The sequence below is a fragment of the Camelus dromedarius genome, chromosome 11, assembly GCF_036321535.1.
Source record: "Camelus dromedarius isolate mCamDro1 chromosome 11, mCamDro1.pat, whole genome shotgun sequence".
Taxonomy (NCBI): Eukaryota; Metazoa; Chordata; class Mammalia; order Artiodactyla; family Camelidae; genus Camelus; species Camelus dromedarius.
The window spans coordinates 56,201,069-56,224,628 of NC_087446.1; the positions used below are offsets into that span (position 1 = coordinate 56,201,069).

The 23,560-nt window shown below is 47.0% G+C and overlaps 3 protein-coding genes across 3 annotated transcripts; 2 read left to right on the top strand and 1 right to left on the bottom strand.

Annotated features, from left to right (window-relative positions):
* Positions 1-414: 414 nt before the first annotated feature.
* PFDN5 (prefoldin subunit 5) lies at positions 415-3,571 on the top strand. Its single transcript, XM_010986622.2, has 6 exons — positions 415-523; positions 707-809; positions 1,121-1,152; positions 2,072-2,146; positions 2,263-2,368; positions 3,361-3,571. Exons 1-6 carry the CDS (start codon positions 452-454, stop codon positions 3,435-3,437), a joined length of 465 nt encoding a protein of 154 aa, XP_010984924.1. The 5' UTR covers positions 415-451; the 3' UTR covers positions 3,438-3,571.
* A 243-nt stretch (positions 3,572-3,814) lies between these two features.
* On the top strand, positions 3,815-10,654 carry MYG1 (MYG1 exonuclease). The gene is made up of 7 exons (XM_010986621.3): positions 3,815-4,073; positions 4,266-4,378; positions 6,841-7,000; positions 9,576-9,728; positions 9,869-9,991; positions 10,110-10,291; positions 10,440-10,654. Exons 1-7 carry the CDS (start codon positions 3,858-3,860, stop codon positions 10,636-10,638), a joined length of 1,146 nt encoding a protein of 381 aa, XP_010984923.1. The 5' UTR covers positions 3,815-3,857; the 3' UTR covers positions 10,639-10,654.
* A 304-nt stretch (positions 10,655-10,958) lies between these two features.
* Positions 10,959-22,177, bottom strand: AAAS (aladin WD repeat nucleoporin). Its single transcript, XM_010986620.3, has 16 exons — positions 21,867-22,177; positions 21,072-21,199; positions 18,487-18,542; positions 18,088-18,179; positions 17,859-17,905; positions 17,438-17,536; positions 16,971-17,114; positions 13,349-13,469; positions 12,720-12,844; positions 12,465-12,525; positions 12,232-12,322; positions 11,933-12,026; positions 11,780-11,847; positions 11,559-11,640; positions 11,347-11,431; positions 10,959-11,217 (listed from the first exon to the last, which is right to left on the bottom strand). The coding sequence occupies exons 1-16, from the start codon at positions 21,987-21,989 to the stop codon at positions 10,990-10,992; spliced, it is 1,644 nt and encodes a 547-aa protein (XP_010984922.1). The 5' UTR covers positions 21,990-22,177; the 3' UTR covers positions 10,959-10,989.
* Between the last annotated feature and the right edge of the window lie 1,383 nt (positions 22,178-23,560).

Genomic DNA, 23,560 nt, shown 5'->3' on the forward strand with positions numbered 1-23,560 from the left:
GCGCCTCCTTCATGTTCTCTCCACCGCCAGACTCCCGCTTCATCTGCCTGAAGCACCCCTTTCACAAGGCTTCTCCACGGACCCGACCCGGAAAACTTCACAAGCCCCTTCTGTGTCTTTTATCACTAGGTTTATACCACTCACGTGGAGTAACATACATTGCTTTACAAACACTGTGGTTATGGCCTGAATACTTTTAAGATTCTTAAGTTCCTTGAGCACAGGACTACGCTAGGCTTGGGATGTTTTGTTAAAAAGAAAACGCCAATATCCTTTCTATTCCAAGGCGAGTCACAAGAGGAGATTCAGCTCGATCTCCTGCTCCGGAACGCAGGACCATAGAGATGTCTGGCGCTGCGAGGCCTCCCCGCGCAGCCACCGAGATGCGCAGGGGACGGCTAGAGCGTTACTCTCCCGGCTGGCTTCCGTTTCCTTAGTCCTCCTACCCAACATGGCGCAGTCGGTTAACATCAGCGAGCTGAATCTGCCGCAGCTAGAAATGCTCAAGAATCAGCTGGACCAGGTGGGGATGGGCTCCACAGACACCCCTTTTCTGCCTCACTACCTTCCCACGAGTACTCTTTCGCTCCCCATTCCGCCCCACTTGGAGAGGCCTCCCTTTCCAGGTGAAGGACCCGCCCCTTCTCCGGCCGTGCCCCCCTCTCCCGCCATTCCCCACACTGACCCTCATTCCCCTCCTCTGTAGGAAGTGGAGTTCTTGTCCACGTCCATTGCCCAGCTCAAGGTGGTACAGACCAAGTACGTGGAAGCCAAGGACTGTCTGAACGTGCTGAACAAGAGCAACGAGGGTATGGGGTAGGCGCGTGAAAGCAACCTGGGGCATGTGGTGACCCGGCTTCTCCTCTCGTCCTGCCTCCTAGTCCAGTTTTCCTTACCTTAGACTAGAGAACGGTCTGTTACGTATTGCATACCACTGCAGGAACCCTTTGCATGTTGCATATCTAGAATTGAAATGTACAGGACATTACAGCTCCTGTTGTCCCTGTTTCGGTCCTTTTCGTACAGTCTCTGGGCGCTGTGCTGTATTGAAACTCACTTTAACGTCTAAAAGTTGGAGCTGCCAACCTTCCCCACATGTTTGTTTTAATTGCTTTCACAGGAAAAGAATTACTCGTCCCACTGACGAGTTCTGTATCCTTTCCACAGGAACCGCTACCTTGCTCTCTCCTTTTCTCTCATTCCTACCCTGCAAAATGGAGCGGAAGGTTTTGATTACTCCAGAGTACCCCGATGATTCAGAGAATACCTTTATTATACACACTTGGTTGTTCTTTTGTCTAACCTGGGGTCAGCATCCAGCTAATGCCTTGTGAGCACCAAGGTGTATGTAGAATTGAGGTCTGATTATTTCTCTTTGCTGTGTGAGGATATAACCTAATAGGGAGATAAAACTGGTGGTTTACACTTTTACTAATGACTTAGAAAACAAACAACAGAAGAATAGAGGATATAGAAACAAAGGGATTGGCTCCGTTTATTAATCCTCAATTTCAGTTTAATTGTGGCTCTTATTCCTAAACTGTTGTTACTAAGAAACCTGGAGTGTGTCCACCTGTTGAATGTTTTATTTGAATGAGCAACTTATGACAGTAGGGCATCTGTAAACTACCTGAGAACTGACAGGCTGAAAAGGGAACACAGGAATAACAGCATAGTAGGGATTGCTTAAATAATGAACATTAAATCCATCAGAATTAGCTGGTTGATGGTTGGGGGTGTTAAAGGGGAGGTGAGGCCAGTTTTTCGCTTTTACTACTCAACAGCAGCAGGAAAAAACCATTCTATCTAGTTTTTCTGGAAGGGCTAATGGGGATTGTAAGAACTGCTTGGAGGGAGGCAGATGGATCAGGGCAAGAGAGAATGCCAGCATATGTGATTTTCTCCATAAGGAACCGACTTTCCCGTCTCTCCCCATTTGGATTTTGTAGACTTTCAGATTATTCAGTCCCTGTGCCTTTTTAGGAAAGGAGGGTCTTGGGAAGTCAAGCTTCTAGCTTCAGGGATTCATGACTTTTGCTGGGCTAGTTTTCCCTTAATACTTGCTTCTCAGATGTATGTCCCTGGGAAGCTACATGATGTGGAACATGTGCTCATCGATGTGGGAACTGGCTACTATGTAGAGAAGGTGAGTGGAAGAAAGCACATTGATGCCACTTTGAGGAGGTAAAGGGAGTTTAGGGGGAGATCTGGAGTGCAAAATGCAGGCTTCTCTTAGCCCCTCATTCACTGCTGACCTTGCAGACAGCTGAAGATGCCAAGGACTTCTTCAAGAGGAAGATAGACTTCCTTACCAAGCAAATGGAGAAAATCCAGCCAGCTCTGCAAGAGAAGCATGCCATGAAACAGGGTAGGCTTGGCTTTGGGCACCTCTTCACCCTTTCTGCCTCCATAATAAAGAACATGGATTGTAGTGTGAGCCATGGGGGTGTCGCCTTTGCTGGATTAAAACCATGTTTTTCTCTCTGCTGTCTTCATGTATTACTCTTTAGATGCTGTGCATTACATACCCACTATTTGTAGGTTCCTGGGTAGGGTTCTTGCAAAATTTAGAGGAAGAAAATCATGTCTGTGTTCTCTTGTCTGAGTTCCTATTTAATGTGGATGGAATGAGGGAGAAGATGCATGTAAATGAACACACAGGAAAGAAATACAGTCCTAACTAACTAGCTAACTACTAGCAATTACAGCCCTGGCTGCACGTTAGAATCACCTGGGGAGTTTAAAAAGAAAACCTGGGCCCACTCCAAACCGACTACATTTGACCCTTGAGCAGCGTATGGGTTAGGGGTGCTGACCCTACGTGAAGTGGAAGAAAATCTATACATAACTTATAGTTAGCCCTCTGTATCCTCAGTTCCACGTTTATGGATTCAACCAACCATTGATCATGTAGTACTGTAGTATTTACTGTTCAAAAAAATCCATGTATAAGTGGTCTTGCACAGTTCAACCCCGTCTTGTTCAAGGGTCAGTTGTAAATCAAGGGCGTGGGGGCGGAGGAATTCCAAGAATGTTTTTTAAAAAGTTTCCTAGGTGATTCTGTTATACAGTCAGAATTGAGAACTACTGTTCTAAAGTCAAAAATCTTTTCACGTTATAATTTTATGGTTATATCTGACTCATTTAATACAGTATTTTGTTCAATTTTGTATTTGTTACCATATTTACTGACACGTTGTAGACTCTAAATTTGTGGTGTGCCCTCCACAGTGGATCACTATGTTAAAAGTGTTAACTGTAGTTGGTTGGTTACCTGTACTTAAACTTCCCTGTAACTTTTCCTTAGCTCTGGCATCTCCTCTTTAGCTCCTGACCAGGGTCTGACGTTTTTCCCCACAGCTGTCATGGAGATGATGAGCCAGAAGATTCAGCAGCTCACAGCCCTGGGAGCAGCTCAGGCTACTGCCAAAGCCTGAGAGCCTTGTTTCAGAAATGTGGCCCGCTTCAGGGGTCTGGGACTTTGTGGGCTTGGTTCCTGAAACGGGGGTAGAGAAGGGTCTTATGTTTAATGCTAATAAATGTGCCAGCTGGGCAACTCTGCACCGGGCAACACTCGTTGGTCTTTTCTTGCATTAAGTAAAGGACTGGTAATGAAATGGGAGGGCGGCGGTCGAGAGGGTGCGCCCTTCCCCGGAGCCTGATAAGCAGGGTGATGCAGTGCTCTTCTTGGAGGCTCCGCCCGTGGCCTTTCGAGGAGATGGAGTCGAAATTCTGCGCGTGGCTGCTGCTGCTTCCTGAGCGGCCAGTTGCCATGGGAACGGCTGGCAAGCGGAAGTGGGCCTTGCGGACGCTTCTTCTTCCGGGTCGGCGTTCTATCTTTCCTCCGGGGCACCTGCATGGGCTACCGTTTTCTGCGCGGTCTTCCTCTGCTGCTGCCGCCGCCGCCACCCCTCTGGGCCCCGCGCCCCACGCTCAGCCTGGAGTCAGTCCCACCCTCCAAGCGATCCCGGAGCCACCTCATGGCCCCAGCCCGAATCGGGACGCACAACGGCACCTTCCACTGCGATGAAGCGCTGGCGTGCGCGTTGCTGCGCCTCCTGCCTGAATACCGGGTACGGTCCGCGCAGACTGACCCATGGGCTGCCGGCGAGTCTCTGGGACGGACCGCGTGCCCCTCATGGGTTCCTGTGGTAGCTCAGACGGCCAGGGGACCCGTCCTCACCTCCGCGGCTCCCCGGAAGCCCAACATTAATCCTCGACCCGCGCGACCCCGGCAGCCCCCTCACCTCGTCTTTCCCCTGCAGGATGCAGAGATTGTGCGGACCCGGGACCCCGAGAAACTAGCTTCTTGTGACATCGTGGTAGATGTGGGTGGCGAGTACGACCCTCAGAGACACCGCTATGACCATCACCAGAGGTGAGTTCCCACATACCATGTTTCTTTAGCTTCCTTGATTTCAGCTTTCCTCGGTGCTCCAGTCCACCGTCGTGGTCCGTGTCAGCGAAGGGAACCGCCTCATGCTGGAAGGCAAACTCTTGTGTCCCACGGACTACTGTCTTCCATCATTTCAGCTCTCTGCCTGCTTGCTCTGCACCCATCTACCTGGCCTGGGGACTCCCGGAGCCCTCGCATCTGCCCAAGTCTCCCTTGGCCCTCGTCAGTCCCCTGGCCCCTCCCGACTCATCTCTTTCTTCGGCTCAGTTAGGCTTTTCTTCCCCCAACTCCGTCATCACTCCACTGAATACCCCAGCTGAGTTTAATGCATTCATGTGCCCTTATTGCCCACCTCAGATTGCTGGACCTCTATGATTGTGGTGGGTGGCGACAGTTCAGAAATATGTTGTCTTCCACATCATTTACGCTCTTTCAATGGGAAATCGTTCTTGTCCCAGGGTAGCCCGTTATCCCCAGTACTATTCTAATCCTTTTCCCCTCTCCTCAAGTCTGCCTCATCAAACTTCCTCAGTGAATGACCCTGCCTCTTTCCTTTAAAAGGAAATTTAGCTTTTCCTGTGCACACACGTCCTCACTTTCCCACTCCTGAACATGTCAGCTTTATCCTTCAAATTCAGGAAACATTGTTTTCTTCTCTTTGCCCCTTTTCCAGTTTATTACTTTCTACCCTGGGACTTCACCTCACAGTTCTCCCCGCCAGTACATCTACTTCCTTCCTACAGCAAGAAACTCTGCTTGGGCATCTCCCATCTTGAAAACAAAGGCATGAATAAAAACAAAACCCTCCCACAGGTACACCACACTTTTTGAAGTTGTTATATCTAAGGGGTCATGAAATTTTATTTTGTTCTAAGTCTTTTAAGTATTTCTCACCACCTCTGTCCTTCCCTCCCTCTCTTTTTTGTTGAAACATACATATTACTTTCATAATGATACCGGGAGGGAATGCTCCCAGTATTTACAGCCTGATCTCTCACCCTCACTTCTCAGGCACTCTTTCCTGGCCCCACATCCCTTCCAATTCATTCCATTCATTCGTTCGTTCATTTAGCCGGTTCTGTCCCAATCTCTCCACTGGAAATGCTTGTGGAAAGGGCACCAGTGACCTCAACACCAAATTCAGGTTGCTGGCTGAGGGTCTCACCTTACTGACCTCTTTGTGGCACTTGGCATTATTGACTACTTCCTTTTTTATAATGACTTTATATACTTTAAAAAACTATGCAGGATTTGACATGTAAAAAAATACATTTAACATTTCTGGAATATAGAACATAAAATGAACACCCATGAACCAATCTCCCAACTTAGGAACTAGATCATTACCATTACCTTTGTGTCTTTACCTTTGGGCCTCTTCCCTGTCCCATCCCGCTACCTCCCCCAGGAGTAAGCAGCAGCCTGAATTTTGTGTTCATCATGCCCTTGTTCTTGGGTGCAGTTGAGCACGTTATGTGTATCTGTTTGCGTCAACTATTTAGTTTTGCTTCTTTCTGAATCTTTTCTGGAGGGTAATTGTTACTAGTCTTTATACCTTATGAATATTTTATATTTTTGTATTTATTCCATATTTAATAATAAAAATCATTAGAACAATAAATGAGCTCCCTTGGTGATTCTGATGGACTGATATTTAGAAATTACAGCTGTAGTTTCTACTGCCCTAACAACTGTCATTCCTTTCCCTGCCCTCTGTCCCACTGCTATTCAAAGCCCTGCCTTCCTCCCTCACCCGACCCCTGCAGGTAAGCGTGCATCTCTTATCTGCGCTGGCTGGCACGGTGCTCTTCCTGACATGCACTGGCCTGCTTACACTCTCTCGGTGGCACCCCATGATCTACAGATAAAGTCCAAACTCCAACAAGGCCTGCTGTGGTCCAGCTTTATCTTTTGCCACTCATTCCTCAACCTAAACTGCCTTTCTTGCAGTTCCAGGAAGAGACCTGTCTCTTAGCCCTTGGACATGTTCCCTTTACGTGGATTGCTTTTTCTCCTTTACCCTTTGTCTGTTTGATGAACACCCACTAATTCGCCTTTCAGGAGTGACCTGAATCCTTTCCTTCCCCTCCCCTTTTCTTTGTTTATAACTAGAGCATTTGCTTGGTTGTTTGTGTGGGTGTCTTTAGGTGGATAAACTTGAAGGCAGGGACAGGGTCTTAGTTTTTCCATCTGTAACAGCGCAACACAAAGCCTGGCGTGTGGTAAGCATTGAGTTTACCATTGCCGAACGAATGCATGACTGGAGTCTTCAAACTGGGGTCCCTGTAGGCCCCTGAGGACAAGCCAAAACCTTGCCAGCAGAGCTTTCTCCCAGCTCCCAAGGTATTCCCCCTTCTCCCCACCCCACTGTGCCTGCACGTGCGCACACACTGCAGGTTAATTGGGGCGACTCTGCCTCAGCCCCACCTCCCTGTGCTCCTCAGGTCTTTCACAGAGACCATGAGCTCCCTGTCCCCGGGGAAGCCGTGGCAGACCAAGCTGAGCAGTGCGGGACTCATCTATCTGCACTTCGGGCACAAGCTGCTGGCCCAGTTGCTGGGCACTAGCGAAGAGGACAGCATGGTGGGCACCCTCTATGACAAGGTGGGGACCCGAGGACAGAGATGCTCCACATGTGCGTCTCCACCAGGCTGGCTGGCATGGCGCTCACACCACACTCAGGACTGGGCTCAGGTCAGGGTTCCTGACCCGTGCTGGCCCACCGCCCTCTCCCTCAGTTGGGCTCATCTCACAAAGGGATGGTTCACCTCTTTCCTGCCTCCATCCTGGGGTGGTTGTGAGAAGTGGGTGAGGTAATATATCGGGAAGGGCTTTGGAAACTAAAAAGCAGTGTTCCCCAGTCTTTTTCTTGACTTGACACACACATATGATCATTCAACAGCTTGGTAATAGAGGAGGTAGCTTGTGTTTGGAAGCATATGGCTGAGATTCTGGCTGCCCTGAAGGTGGAGGGCAGCATATCGTAGGCACTGCTATATTCGCCGGAGGCACACGACCAGGGAAACCAGGGAAGCCGGGCTGGGAAGGCTTTGATTATGAAAATCTCGGCAGGTTCTGCCAGCGCCTTCTGCAGGCAGCTCAGCAGGTGCCGGCTGTTGGGGAAGGAACAGGCTAGTGGCCCTGGCGTGCATGTCTTTGTGGGATGATGATTCTTGACCCTGCTTGACCCTGCTCCTCTGAAGGTCACAAGTCAAACTTCAGGTTCATTCAGCTCTGGTTTTTTGCAGGTAGGCTGTTGAGTTCAGTTCTGTCTCAACTTGCCTATCATCCCCTATGACACAGCATTCTTGTGACCCAAAAATGTGGAGAAGTATGAACAGTTAAATTGGAGCTTTTGGAATACTGAGGTTTCAGACTGGGTCAGTTTTCCCTTCTACTGCTGAGGGGTTTCTAAGCAATTGAACTAAATTATACCTAAGGTTTTTTAATTTTTATTGTTTTATTTTTTTAATTGAGGTGTAGCTGATGTACAATGTTATATGTTTCAGGTGTACAACATAGTGATTCACAGTTTCAAAGGTTATACTCCATTTATAGTTATTATAAAATATTGGCTTTATTCCCTGTGGTGTACAATATATCTTTGTAGTTTATCTTATAGTTTTTACCTTTTAATCCCCTACGCCTGTCTTGCCCCTCCCCCTTCCCACTGGTAACCACTAGTTTGTTCTCTGTGAGTCTGTTTCTCAAAAATTCGTTAATTTTTTGATTCCACATATAAGTGATAACATACAGTACTTGTCTTTCTCTGACTTATTTCACTAAGCATAATATCCTGCAGTTCCAACCATATTGTTGCAAACGGAACATTTTTTAACAGCTGAGTAGTATTCCATGGTATGTATATATGTGTGTGTACATATACCGCATCTTCTTTATCCAGTCATCTGTTGGACACTTTTTAAGTTGCTTCCATATCTTGGCTATTGTAAATAATGCTGCTGTGAACATTTGGGTGCATGTCTCTTTTCCAATTAGTGTTCTCAGTTTGGTTTTTTCTTTCTTTTTTGGATATATACCCAGCAGTGGGATTGTTGGGTCACATGAGAGTTTTAGTTTTAGTTTTTAGAGGAACCTCCGTACTGCTCTCCACAGTGACTGTGCCAATTTACATTTCCACCAGCAGTGTACAAGGGTTTTCTTTCCTCCACATCCTAACATTTGTTTGTGGTCTTTTTGATGGTAGCCGTTCTGACAGGTGCGAGGTGGTATCTCATTGTGGTTTCAATGTACATTTCTCTGATGATTAATGATGTTGAACATCTTTCATGCTCCTGTTGGCCATCGGTATGTCTTCTTTGGAAAAATGTGTATTCAACTCTTAATGTCCTTTTTTTTTAAGTTGGGTTGCTTTTTGGCTATTGAGTTGTATGAGCTGTTTACATATTTTGTATATTAAAGTTACACCCAGGTTTTAACTGAGCTTTGGGTTGGGGTCCAGACCAAGAGGTGCCAGGCATAGAGGAGTTCTTTTTCAGCTCTCCCTGAGAGGAGCACTTTTTCTACATACCACAGGTGTGATATATGGGCCTATTTTGAAAGGCAGTGTTGCATTAAACACTGATAATCCCCCAAATTCTTGAGGCATTGTCCTACCACCTCTTTAGGCTCAGGAGATGCAGCAACTGCTAATGCCATGTTACACATCGTGGGCTTCCCTGGGCCCACATCCCAGCCCTTGATGTCCAGTCCAGTACTCATCTTCTCCACCTGACTGGTGTGCTTAGCCAGACCCTCTCATGCCTCCTTAATTGGATTACTCAGTAGCCTACTCAGCCCACCTGGAGATTTACCCCCACCTCAGCCATAGGGATCCACTCCCACGGAGCCCCTTACAGAACTCAAGACCTTCCCATTCAGAAGTCAGCAGCCCCCTCCCCACACATGCCGGCCTTGGCTCAGGCTTTGAGTGGCAGTAGAGTGAGTACTGGATTAGAAATCAGGTGACCTGAATTCTAGCCCCAGCACTGTTTGCTCGCTGACCTTTAGCAAGCTGCTGAACTCCCCAGTTCCCCCTTTCCTCATTCAGCTCATGTTGAGAGATCATCGCACGGCTGTTAAGATTAAATAACAGTGTATATGCGTAAACTTTAAAACCTACAAAGCTTTGTGCAAGTGGTAGGCGCCCTCCAGAGCATTCCTCCTCCTGCTATCTTAGATATACGAGAACTTCGTGGAGGAGGTGGATGCAGTGGACAATGGCATCTCCCAGTGGGAGGAGGGACAGCCTCGTTATGCGGTGACTACTACGCTGAGCGCCCGGGTTGCTCGGCTTAATCCCACCTGGAACCAGCCCAACCAAGACACTGAGGTAGGGAGGGCCCCGGGGAAGAGCCCATGAGGTGTGTAGGGAGCTCCGGGGAGGAAATGAGAGTGGTTGCCCCCATCAGGCCATAGAAAAGTCCAGAGTTCCAGCCAGCACCCTGGTTCTCATTCCCACATAATTCCCAGGCCGGATTCAAGCGTGCAATGGATCTGGTTCGCGAGGAGTTTCTGCAGAGACTAGAATTCTACCAGCACAGCTGGCTGCCAGCCCGGGCCTTGGTGGAAGAGGCCCTGGCCCAGCGATTCCAGGTATAGGCCTGGGAGGAGGCACTGGGGCTCAGGAGTCAGTGACTGCTGGCGGGCTGCCAGTCACCAGGACTCCTGCTCTTACCCTAAGTCTTCTTGCCTTGCTCTGCTTCCCTTTCAGGTAGACTCAAGTGGGGAGATAATAGAACTGGCAAAAGGTGGATGCCCCTGGAAGGAGCACCTCTACCACCTGGAATCGGGGCTGTCCCCGCCGGTGACCATCGCCTTTGTTATCTACACTGACCAGGCTGGACAGTGGCGGGTACAGTGTGTGCCTAAGGAGCTCCATTCATTCCAGAGCAGGTGAGGCCCCAGGGGACCACCCTGCAGCCCTTCAGGCTTATTTCGACCCTCTCAGAGGAGGCCACTAACACTGCCTCTGCTACCCCTCTCCCAGTTCTTCAAGGCCTTCATTTGCTCCTAGCAGCTCCTTCTTTCTGCTCACTCGTAGGCTGCCCCTGCCAGAGCCATGGCGGGGTCTTCGGGATGATGCCCTGGACCAGGTCAGTGGGATTCCTGGCTGTGTCTTTGTCCACACCAGCGGCTTCATTGGTGGGCACCGGACCCGAGAGGGTGCCTTGAGCATGGCCCGTGCCACCTTGGCCCAGCCTCCCGCACCTGTGCCTCCCACACATCCCCTAGGCCAATAAAATTTCTTCCATCTCAGACTGACCAAGTGTCACTCCATCACTGCCCTACACCATTCCAGGAACTTGCTGAAACCTGGGAGGAGTGCGACACCTACCTGTGCCAGAGCCTATGCGAGGTATTTTCTGAGCTTTGCTTTACAAATCATTGGAAAACCACCCAGTTCCTAAGGTTAAATAGCTTGACCAAATTCAAAACTTGAACAAATTCATCACAAGAAGTGATGAAACAGTGAAAGAGCCAAGATCTTAACCAAAAGTCAATGCCCTTTTTTTTCTTCACTATACCCCAATGCAGCGCCCTGGAAAAGACAGTCTTGTAATTGAGCAGAAAACAAAAAAGGACATTTTTTATTACTGGAAGTGGGAATGAGGGGAGTGGGGCCGAGCAGGGGGTGGCCCTGGGAGAGGGTCCCAAGGGGCAGAGATTGGGGACGTCTCAGTAAAGAGAGGCAGATCATGAATAGAGCCTCCGCCCCCAGCTGGGGGCTCTTGGGTTCGGCTAAGCACCGGGCTAAAACGTGGAAACTGGGCATTGACAAAGTACAAAGGGATGTGGGCAATCCGGCCTGTGGACCAGCACTGCAGAGAGAGGCGAAAGAAGAGTGTATCAGAGCCTGGGCCCAAAGAAGGCTACACTCCAGAGCCACACAGCAGCCGCGGCCCCCTACTCCTCCTGCTCCTGAAACCCCAGCAGCCTGGCCCACTCACCACACTGAGCAGAGCTCCTTTGCTGAATGAAGGATGGAAGGTGATGAGCTGGGCCTGGGCTCCTGGCTCCCCCTGAATAATGCCGCTAGGGGAGGAAGAAATGGTGAGTGAGCTGCTGGAGGCAGAAGGCAGGTGCAGTGGGACGTGGGATGTGGGTTTGGTAAAAGAAGGCCAGTGAGGAACCCAGACTTAACGGCCTGCCTAGCACTCACCAAGGAAGTAGCTCAAACACAGGGCTGTTTCGAGTGCGAAAAAGGAGGATGACTGGCTTCCCATTCTGGACCCGTGGATTTCCTATAAGAGGATGCCGGGATAGGAAGGAACTCAGGAGGCTGCATCCCAGGGCAGGGGCAGGGAAACTGCAGCCGGGGCATGGATACACGTGGTAAATGGAAGGCCGGCCTGAGCAAAGACCTTCCTCCCCACCTCTTACCTTTCATGAGCACAGCCAGCCGTTCTCCGCTCGGGTCCCAGACCATGGAGTGAGCCTCTCCCCCAAGTCTGGGTCAGAACAGCAGGTTGGGAGGGCTCAGTGTCATCCCTCCCATCTTTGTCCCACTGCCCCTCCCTCACCCACCACACTCACCTTTCCTCTCCATCCGGTGTTTGTACTGTCGTCTCAGACAGATCTGCTACGATCATTGCTGACTTTGCACCTCCAACGCCCCCCTTTCCCTCACCTGTGGATCAGGGCAGAGGCTCTTACATACAGGAAGCAGGCCTCTCACTGGTCCCCTGCCTCCTCTCCACCACCAGCATCAACTCGTCTTAAGTTTCCTAAGCATCTTTACTCCCCTTTATCCTTCAGAGCAGCATATTCCAGAGGGTTCCTGCCTCCCTCCAACTCCCCAGATCTTCTGCATCTGGGGATCTCCCCCAACTCACCACAACGTTCAGGGAATGATAAGGAGTAAATCAGCGGTTCCCCCAACACTGTGAACAGCAGGCGGTTTCCATCTGGGCTCCAGCAGCCAGTCTGCGGTCAGGGAGCAAAAAGCAAGAAAGGCTGGTCTATGGGAATATAGGAGGGGTATACAGGAGGGAGAGAAGTAGAGGAGGTGGGGGGGGAGCAGGGCCCCCCTCCTCCCCAGCTCCTGGGACGCACAGTCCCCTCCTACCTGACATCGCCCTGACAGCGTAGGCCACCTCTCGCAAGTCCACATCTGGGCCTCCCAGACTCTGTGCCGGAGAGAGACAGGTCGCAGCTTAGAACCTCTGGGTGCCACAACTTGAAGTAACCTCCCTGTCAGTCCCAGGTCAGGTCAGGTCAGAGAATGGGAACGGGGACATAGGGCTGTGCTGCTGGAAGTTCCAGGAGCCTGGTGCCTTTCTCTGGGGCGTTCCTGCCCTCCCACTGCCCTCCCCCAACTCACCGAAACACAGCTGAGGGAGTGGTAGCCAGGACTTTGCTGCCATCTGGGGACCAGAGCAGGTTGGTAACCCCACCTCCCCGAAACCAGGGAAGGGGAACACAGGTCTCTGTTGAGACATCCCATACCTGGAGAGAGGGGCAGAATGAGACAGGAGACTCAAGCATCCCTATCACTCCACAAGGGGCTGCCCTTCCTTAAGGTACAAAGAACCAGAGAGGGGAAGAAGCAGGAAAGGCACTTAAAACAGGAGGAGATACAGGGCACAGCGCAGCGTTAGAGTGCATCTTAGCGCTCTTAGTGCACTTCAGTCCCCAGGACCTTCGTTTAAAAATAAATAAATAAACCTAGTCGCCCCCTCCAGAAAAGTCTAAAAATAATTTTAAAGAACAGGAGGAAATAGGTTTATGTTTACAATGACAGCAGGTGGAATTTTACATCTGAGGAGTTGAGCTGGTGTAGCGCCTTCCCTGGGTAAGTTTAAAATTGAATGGACACCCCACAAAAAAATGTTCAACATTAAAAAACAAAACAGTGAATGGACGACTCTTCCTCTCCTTCCCCCAGGGTATTTCCCACCACTAGGTGAAGAAGGCTCTTTCCGACAGTAAGAGGAGTGGGGACTAACTCACCAGGATGGCAGCATCCACAGGTGAAGCTGAGAGCAGCCGCCCCCCACTGGGGGCCCAGGCCAAGCTGGTGACAGGTGTGTGCCCAGGGTGAGAGAGCACTTGGGCACAGCCAGAAGAGGGTCTGCCGAGGGGAAACGGAGTGGAGTGAGAAGAGGACAAGAAGAAAGCCCCGTGATTCTATTCCCTTGCCTCCTCCGGCTAAAGCTTCTGGATCCCAGTGGCCACTCTGAGCTCAAATCCAGGTTGGGGAAAATGAGTAAGGATCATGGAAAGTTAAAGAAAAAAAATTTTTAAAAAGGAAGAAAGGGCAGTTACCACCAGGAGTTCCAGGGAGGAAAATGGGTAAAAGGGAGTAAGCCTGAAAGAGGCAAAAACTTCTGGCCCATAAAACTAGAGGCACTGAGCTGGGGAGATGCAAGCTCTGATCCAGATGAGGGCCTTCTCCCCACAGGACCATCCTGCTGGAGCCTGGGATGATCCATGACATCACCTCAAGGTTCCAGTCTCATCTTTCTAGACTTACCTGCCACTTCCCAGAACTCATCCTGTGCTCCCAAACCTGTCTTTCTGCCTTTCCTTGTCAGAACTAGCTTCCCTCTGTGCTCCTGCATCCTTTTCTGCTGGTCAAAGATGGCCCTTGTGGCTACCTCCCCCACTAGGCTGGAACTAGCTGAGGGCCCCGGCTATGCTGGTCAGCCCTGAGTCTTCAGAGCCACGTACTTGGCCTGACAGGCACAGGCCACTGTCTGAATTAATGCCGCCTTGTCCCTCTTCCTCCTAACTAAAACCACCTTTAGCTCTAATGAGGTTTGGGGTCACCTACAACTTATCTTAGGTCTACAACTTATTCTCTTAACTTTATAATAAATCAGTTCATAGAGATCTGTCTCATTCTTTTCAGTGGCTCCTGTATTCCACTCAGTAGATGAACTGTAATTTATTCAGTCATGCCTCCATAAACGGACATTTCACTTATTTGTAATTTTTTATTACAAACAGTGCTTCAAAAAATATTCTCTAGATCTATTTCTTTATGTACTCATGTCATTATTTGTGTAGAAGAGTATTGAAATGGAATTGCAGGAAAAAAAAAAAGGCTTGCACCTTTCAAAACATAAATATGCCAGCAAATTATTTTCTGCAAAGTTTGTACCACAATATACTCTACCATTTCCCTAATCCTGCTAGTACTAGATATTATCAAACATTTCAATTTTAATAATACTATCCTTTTACATGGGCAAAAAATGTCTATATATTCTAGTCTTTTTATGTATTTTTGCATCTAGTTCTTTTGTCTGCTTGGAATTTATGTATATATAGTGTGAAGAAGGACAAATTTTATTATTTCCTAAATGGATAGTCAATTATGCCAAAACCACTAAAAAAGAAAAAAAGAAAGAAGTCTAAATTTCTCTACTGCAGTGCAAAGCCAAATTCATCATGTATTAAACTGCCATAGTATATATATGTATGACTGGACATTATGCTGTACACCGGACATTGATACATTGTAACTGACTATACATCAATTTAAAAAAAAATTGCCATAAATTCTTAGATCTTTCCTGAATGTTGTTCTGTTACATTGCTCTGTTTGTCTGGTCTTATGCTAACAGCTTTCTCTGACTGTAACTTCATAAAATACTTTAATACCTGGTGGGGCCAATCTCTTCTGGATAGTCTTCCTTTTCAAGCTTTTCTTGGCAATTCTTCCACATTTATTCGTTCATAAAAACTCTAAATATCATTTTGTCTAGTTCACAAAAACAAACAAAACCTAGCAGAATTCTGATGGAAAATACACTTTACTGGACATCTTTATGATTACATTTTCCTACCAGGAATATAGCATGTCCCTCCACTAATTCAGCTCTTTTTTAATATTCTTCAATCACTTTCTTCAGGTGTCTAATAAATTAAATGTAACAATCTATTCCTAGTAATTTAAAGTAATTGTTGTACCTATTGTAAGTAGAGTGTTTTTTTCCACTGCAATTTCTCAACTGATTATTGTTGGTACAAAGGAAAGTTATTACACTTTCAGGTTCTTGGATCCAGCTGCCTGACCTAATAAATTCCTTATTAAATAGGTTTATTTTAGTTGAATCTCTTGTATTATCTAGGTATAAAATCATATCTCCAAATAAAAATAATTTTCTCTTCTTTCTCAAGACCACGTGTCTTTTTCTTGTCTCAATGTACTCACAAGAACCTTCAAAATTGATATTGATTAATAATGATGATAACAACATCTCTGTATTTATCTTGACAATATTGGAAACACCGTTAGTATTTCCTATTTCACTGTTTAATATGGTAGCTATTGATGTTGAGTATATACTCATGTTTAGGTCATCTCTTTGTATTCCTATTTACTGTATGTTTTCAACTGAAAAGTCTGCTTTCTGAGAAATGCATTTATTAATACAAACATTTTCTCCTTTAATTTGGTAATAAGTCATTTAAATAGATTTTCTAATGGTGACTAGTCTTTAATTTCTGGAAAATTCTTAGTCAAGATTTTTTTTTAATATGCTTTTGGACTCTATTTGCTAATATTTTATTTAGGATTTTAAAATCTATGCTCAAATATTTTCTTGTACTACCTATTGTCAGGTTTAGGGTTTAGGGTTACATTAGCTTTATAAAAATAAATCAGGATTAAAAAAATAAAAATAAATCAGGATGGATCCTGGGACAGAAAGAGGACACTAACAGAAAAAAGTCTCAAAAAAGTCTGAAGTTTGGTTAATAACAATGTACACATGTCAGTTTCTGAAGTTTGAAAAATGGAACATGATAATATCAGATGTTAACAATGAGGGAAACTGTGTGAAGGATGTACCGAAACTCTCTGTACTGTCTTTGCAACTTTTCTCAAAATCTAAAACTATGCCCAAATAAAGCTTATTAAAAAGAAAATAATAAATCAGGAGGGTTTCCAAATTATTCTGTGATCTGGATTAGTTCAAGTAATGTGGAGATTATCTTTTCTTTGACAATTAGATAGAAATCTCAGAAAACCATCTCAGCCTGGCATGTTTTTTAATGGTAGGGTTCATCCATTTTAATTCTTCTACAGTTCACTTTGGTAATATATATTTTGCTAGAAAATCAATTATTTCCTTTAGGTTTTCAAATTTATTGGTCTAAGCTTGCATATAATATTCTCTAATAAGTCTTCTATTTTCTTTCATATTTGTGATTATCTCTCCTTTCCCATTCTGAAAATACTTTGTGTACTTTGATTTTCTCTTTTACCTTAACAAAGCTGGCCAAAAGATTTTCTTCTTTATTCATAATTTAAAGAACCAGTTTCTGGTTTTATATTTAGTTCTCATGGGGATTCTTCCAGTTTCATCTGACAGTCTTCTAAAAGAGACCGTCTTTCCATTCCACGAACCAGAAGTACACACTCCCCACAATCCCAGAAGCCCTCAGCTCTATCCCTTTCTCTAGATTAGAGCTTCTCAGCACCTCCCCGTTGGCCTTAGGTCCTTCTCTTCCAGAGCCCTGGAAGTGCTGTGAGGACAAAGAACTTCCCCCTCCAAACCTCCTCACCACCCCAGCATGAACATAACCCTCTGGCCAAAGTAAGAGAAAGACTGCTGGGACTCACCGGGTAGACAAGGAGGTGGGGTCCAGGGACCAAATGAGAATGCAGCTCTGACAGGCCACAGCCAAGACAGAGGCACTGAGGGGCTTCCAAGCTAGGGCCGCCACATTTCGCTGCAGCCGGTGCTTCAGGGAGGGGACTATAGTGCTGGGGTGAGACGGAAGGGGACCAAGTCAAAGCAGGGACACAAAGGCTCAGGGAAGCTGAGGGTAGTTGAGGAAGGAAACACAAAAAGAGCTGATCACCCTGGGTTTCGGGGCATCACAGGACAGAAGGACAGCATAGAGGCTGGATGTGGAAAGAGGACACATCCAGTTGTGGGCGCCCCTCCCCCCAACCCCAATTCTGGAAGGAGCCCTGCAGATCAGGCCTGGGAACTCAGGGCTCCCTGGGCCTCAAGCCTGGAGAGGGAAGTGGGGGCTGACCTATGGAAACTGAAGAGTCAGCCCGCCCAGTACGCCCCCACATACCTGTTGGCATTATACACACGGATTGAGTCATCTAGCAGGGCCACCGCGAACTTGTTGGTGTGGGGGTGCCACGCAAAGACCCTCAAGCAGCAGCTGGACCTGGGGCGGGGGTGAGCACAAAGAGGCTGAGCCTGCACCTCGCCATTCCCGGGCCCCAGGGCTCAGATTCCCTTCCACGTGAGGATGTTATTAACCTGCACCTTGCCATGCCTGGGCCCCGGAGCTGATTCCCTTTCACGTGAGGATGTTAATATTTTCACTTGTTATTTTATTCCTTTTTTGGGAGGTAGAAGGAGTGAGAATCGGGGAAGCAGTCAGGAAAGGGGTGGGAAGAGTCTCTGCCCTGGTTTCCCTCTCCCCAAAAGAAGTTTCAAGGTTCGGGACCTCCTTTGCGCAGAAGCCGCAGAGCTTGTACACTCACCAGTTGGTGACTTGGGCAAATTCAGCGATCAGATCTTCGCTCCTGAGCTACAAGAACAAAGTAGACAGAGGATACACGGGGACAAAGGGAGCTTATCCCCTCAACACTCCTAGGGCGGAGCTGGACCATTCCTGCCCTCTGCAGTCTGCCCATCCCACCCTGACCTTAAGGGACAGGAAGTGGAGAGGGGACGGGAGTGGGGGAGGGCCGGGGAGGAAGCCAAACTTACAGACAGATGGGGGAACAGGGACCCATGGAGAGAGGAGGCCCATCGACAGAGGGCCAGGGCCCAGCTGGACGCCGTCTTCACCCACTCAAACACTGTGGGGTTGAGGAAGCAGTTCTGATTAAACCATTCACAGGGTTCTCACTAGGCACCCTCTGGGGTGACAGACGAGCAAGGATAAGCGCACCCCAGTTCCTCCCACCCACCAAGTGCTCTGGACACTCAGTCCGAGGTATGTGGGGTAGGAAGAGGGGGAGGAGAAGATGGTATCAGTGGAGACAACTGGGCCAGGAAATAGAGGGCTAAAGGAAAAGGCCACCAGGTACTGGGATGAATTAGGGAGACAATGGACGGGAGATGGCAACTATAAATCTAGAGAAGGCTGAAGGTAAACACACTTACCCTCCTCCTCTGAGTTTGCAATTTCATTTAGTACCCCAAAAAGGCCCACATCGCGCCTGATGAGGAGAGGAAGCTGCGAGTCAGATTACTCTGTTCCCTTCAGTCTCCCCTCTAAGTTCACCCATCCATCCATCCATTCATTCAATAAACATGGATTAAAAATAAGAACACTTAAAAAAAATAAAATAAACAGGGGGAGGGTATAGCTTAGTGGTAAATAATTACCTCCCCCCTCCAAAAAATGAGAATACTCACATTTAATAAGTGGCAACTGTGTGCCATGCACTTTATATTGTCCTTTCATTTAATCATCGCCCATTCTGCCCATTTTACCAATGAGGCAACTAACGTTCAGAGGGCTTTTAGGGCTTTCTACGCAGATCAAGGAATCAAGACTTGCCCTAAGACCATGAATGGAAAGCCAAGGAAGGAGTTAAGCAAAGGAATACACTGGTCACACTGGCGTTTTAGAAAGATCAGTCTAGCTGGAGGTTAGAGGGGGACAAGAATGGAGAGAAAGAGATGGATTAAGAGGTTATTCGGAAGATACATGCACCCCAATGTTCATAGCAATACTGTATACAATAGCCCAGACATGGAAGCAACCTAAATGTCCATCAACAGATGACTGGATAAAGAAGTTGTGGTATATTTATACAATGGAATACTACTCAGCCATAAAAAATAATAAAATAATGCCATTTGCAGCAACATGGATGGACATGGAGATTATCATTCTAAGTGAAATAAACAAGAAAGAGGAAGAAAAATACTATATGATATCACTCATATGTGGAATCTAAAAAAAAGACTCTATGAACTCATCTACAAATCAGAAACAGACTTGCAGACATAGTAAACAGTCTTATGGTTACTGGGGAAAAGGGGCAGGAAGGGATAAATTTGGGAGTTTGAGATTTGCAAATGTTACCCACTATATACAAAAATAGATTTTAAGAAAAAGTTTCTTCTGTATAGCACAAGGAACTATATTCAATATCTTGTAATAACCTTTAATGAAAGAGAATATGAAAACAAATATATGTATGTATATGCATGATTGGGACACTGTGCTGTACACCAGAAATTGATACATTGTAATTGTACTTCAGTTTAAAAAAAAAAAAAAGAGGCTATTCAGGAATCTAGACCAAAGTGGCCTGAACCGCTGGGGATGGAGAAAAGACAGATTTGACAGCTGGAGGGAGTAGAAGGGACAGGATTTGAGGACTAATTAGACATTAGTCAGGGAAAGAGTAATATCAAAGGGAACCCCCTAGATGATAATTACAGCAGCTAGTATTGCTCACAGTGAGCCAGGGCCGAGCTGGCTGCTTCACAGGCATCATCAAATTTTGCCATTATCACAACCCTCCTAACTAGGTATTGTTATGACCTGCATTTTTAGATGAGCGAAGAGCGTGAAGAGGTTAATTACCAAGGTGACCTAGGTAGGAAGTAGCAGAGTCAGGATTCAACCTGTCTGTCTGCCCCAGAGCCTACACTCAAACCACTTGCTCCTGTATGATTAGTAAGGCCACTCCTTGAGATTAAAAACGCAAGGAAGAAGCTGGTTTGGAGAGGGAAATGAAGAGACTGATTTTGAACCTGCTGAGTGGGTGAAGCTGGGGGAATATCCGACTCGGGGCATGGCAGACAAGTGAACACCCAGGTGTAGCACATCAGTCACAAGTCCAGCCCAGGACACGAACATCTAAGAGACATCCAGAAGAGAAGCAACAGCTAGAGAGGCAGGAAGTGAGAAAGAACCCAGGACTGAGTGGCTTTTCAGACCATGAACTGATGTTTAACTTCACTCAAAGAAACATGCAAATTAAATTATAATGCAAGACCAAATATCAGAGTTTGATACTCATGTGTTGAGAAACAGGCACTCTCATAAACTGTTGGTGGGACTGTAAATGTGTATAATTTAAACGGAGGACTATTTGGCAATTTCTCATGAAATTACAAATGAAAAGATCTTTGAACCCAGCTACTTCATTTGTAGGAATTCACTCTACACGTGACAATGATAATAATAATAGCTAACACCTGAAGAGATTGACATGGGCCAGGGACTGTTTTCTAAGTGTTTTAGTCATTTAATCATCACTACTACCTTGTAAGACAGGTTCCATTTCACAGCTGAAGAAACTGAGGAACAGAGTGATTAAGTAACTTGCCTAAGGTCACACAGCTAAAGAATGGCATAGCCAGGAAGTGAATCCAGGCTGTATGGCTCCACTCCTACACATGCAAAACGAATGACCTGCGTATGAAATTAAGCACTGCCACCTAACACCTAACCTTGCTGAGGTGAAGGCTCAGAAAATGCTAATGACATGAAGAGGAGGCAGGGAACAGATTCATATAATCAAATCAGAAAGGAAGGCAAGTCACTGGAGATGAAATGGAACTACTGCTGCACAGCCTTGAGTTCCACCCTTGAAAGGACTGATAATTTGATACATTGAAGGAGTGACAGCTCTGAGCTAGAGAAAGCCTGGAGGCTCAAGGCAGAGGTGTGGTGACCTCATTTCCTCCAGCATCTGCAGACTACGGCCCAGGAGACCCTTTCTCACCAAATGTTGATGCATCTTTTCCACACTTGCTCCCGGTGATGGATAAAGGCAGTTCTTGTGCCATGGTCCAGCCTCCCAGGGGTCTTCAGTGGATCCTTAGTGAGGTTTAGGACAGGAAGATTGATCCACTATAGCCAGAAGTGAGAGGCATGACAGTGAGTCAGTCCCTTCCTCAGATCTCTGCTGAACTCCCTGACATCTCCAACTGTGGGTGGGCTAAGGGTGAGAGGCTCCACAGACCTGTTTCCTATTTCCACAAATAAAACACTTGTGGAACTGGGAAACAGGTCTTAGCTCCCTTATCCGTAAAACTAGGATAATAAGGTTGCTGCGACTATTAAGTCACATTATTAAAACACTGGAGAACACCTGACTCAGAGCCTCCTTCTTACAGAGCAATCGCTCAATAAACGTCAGTTTCTCTTCCTTTTCCTTCCCAGGAACACCACGGGAAAAAACGCTCCAGGTTGCGCCTTCCTAGTTTTCCCAAATACTGTCCCCGACTTTGCAGAAGTTCTTCTGCACCCTCACATCCCCTAGATTTGCCCTCACTCTCCCCATTCTCTCTAGGCTCCACAGATCCTCAGCATCCTTCATCCTCCTTCATTACATCCTCCGATCCCAGTTCTAAAATACATCCCAGCCCTTCTATTCTTCTCCAGCCCAGGCCAGGCTGTTTCCGGTCCTGCAGCCTGCGGACCGCGACCCCGCCTCTGTCACGCTGCCTTTGTTCCTCCATTCTCTCCGACTCCGCCCTCCATGCCTGTAGGTCTCCTCCCTCCTCGCTCTAGCTACCTGGCCCCGGAAGTCGGGAGGCGGACTCTCATAGCTACTCCCTGTCACCAGCTCGTTATTGTGCTCGTATAGGGTGACTTGTCCCCTTGGCGGCGGCGGAGGGAATAACCCCAGGGAACACATCTTCCCGGTCCCGAGCACGTCCGGAATCAGCAAACTCGCCGGATCCCACTCCTCTGACTCTTAGTTCCCGGGCTAGATTCGGATGCGTACGGGTAGCCGCCTGGGACAAACGGCGTTGCAACGCTCAACGGAAGTGATTGGAAGAGCAACGGAGACGAAGGATTCGTGCGCAGTCAAGGGACACATTTCCGGGGCGTCCTCGCGCGCCACCTGGCGGTCGGAGGGGGAGCGGGGCGGACGCGTCCCCAGGGCTAACCCCTAGTTAAGGGTCAGAACGGTGTTTTGTTTTGTTTTCCTGTGAGACTGCTATTTTTCCCAGCTCCAAATTCCCCAACACAGTCTCCCACTCACTCTCAGCGCTAAGAAAGCCCAAAATAAGCCACGTTCAGGGAAGTACCTAATTAAACCCTTCTGGGACTGTGTATCGCCCAGAGGAAAATACCGACTGTGTCCCGGGCCGCTGGCTGGAAAGCTGAGGGAAAAAAACCTCCGGAAGGAGGAAAGTCAGGCGGGAGACCTTGGGAGGGAAAGGGCGGCGTCCGCCAGAGCCCATAGGGTTAAGCCTCCTGGAAGGAAAAGTGGGAAGAGTTGGGAAATAACATTTCCTGAGCACTAATTATTGTAAGTGCTTGTATAATCTTTACAACAACCCCATGAGGTAGGTACTGTTAAATCATCATGAAGAAAGTGAAGCACAGGGAAATCAGACCTAAGAATATCAAACCCAGGCATTTTGACTTCAGAATAATAGTGAGGTGGAGAGGAGAGGAGCAAAATAGGTGAAGGCGATTAAGTGTTCAAACTACAAGGTATAAAATAAATACATTACAAGGATGTAATGTACAGCACAGGGAATATAGCTAATGTTTTGTAACTTATGGAGTATAATCTATCAAAATATCAAGTCACTAAGTTGTATTCACCTGAAACTAATATATTGTAAATCAACTATACTTCAATTTTTTTTTTAATGAGACTGATCTTATTCTAACTCCAAAGGATGGAACTAGCACTGGAGTCTAATGCAGAAAGGGGCTCCTCTTCTTAAAAGCTCCATGGCTTTGGAAAAATCGTTGAATTCTTTGAGATTCAGCTTTCTCACTTGCAGAGTGTTTAATTATTACACATGGTTGTTTCCCATACAGAATAATGGAAATGAAGCCATTTAATAAATTGTGAAGTGCTGAATAGATATTAGAGATTATTAGCCATACAACTCTGCGTAAAGTAGGTGACCTTGGGTGTTGGTTCATTCATTTAACAAATGTTAATAAGCAATTTCAAGCTCTGAGGACACAGAACTGCATAAGGCATAGTTCCCACTCCCAAGAGCAGCCAGTAGCATTCGAGAATCTAGGAGGCATTCTAGCTTAGCATTCTTGGATTCTGTGTTTGCTTCCCCTTTCTCATGAAAAGTTCCCCCCAAGAGAGTTATTCTGGGGTCAGAAAACAAGGGGCTCCAGAATGTTAACGGACATAGGACTCACCTGAGGATCTTGTTAAAATGCAGATTCTAGGGTGGAGAGTTGAAACTGTATTTCCAAAAGCCCCAAAGTGATACTGCACAGAAA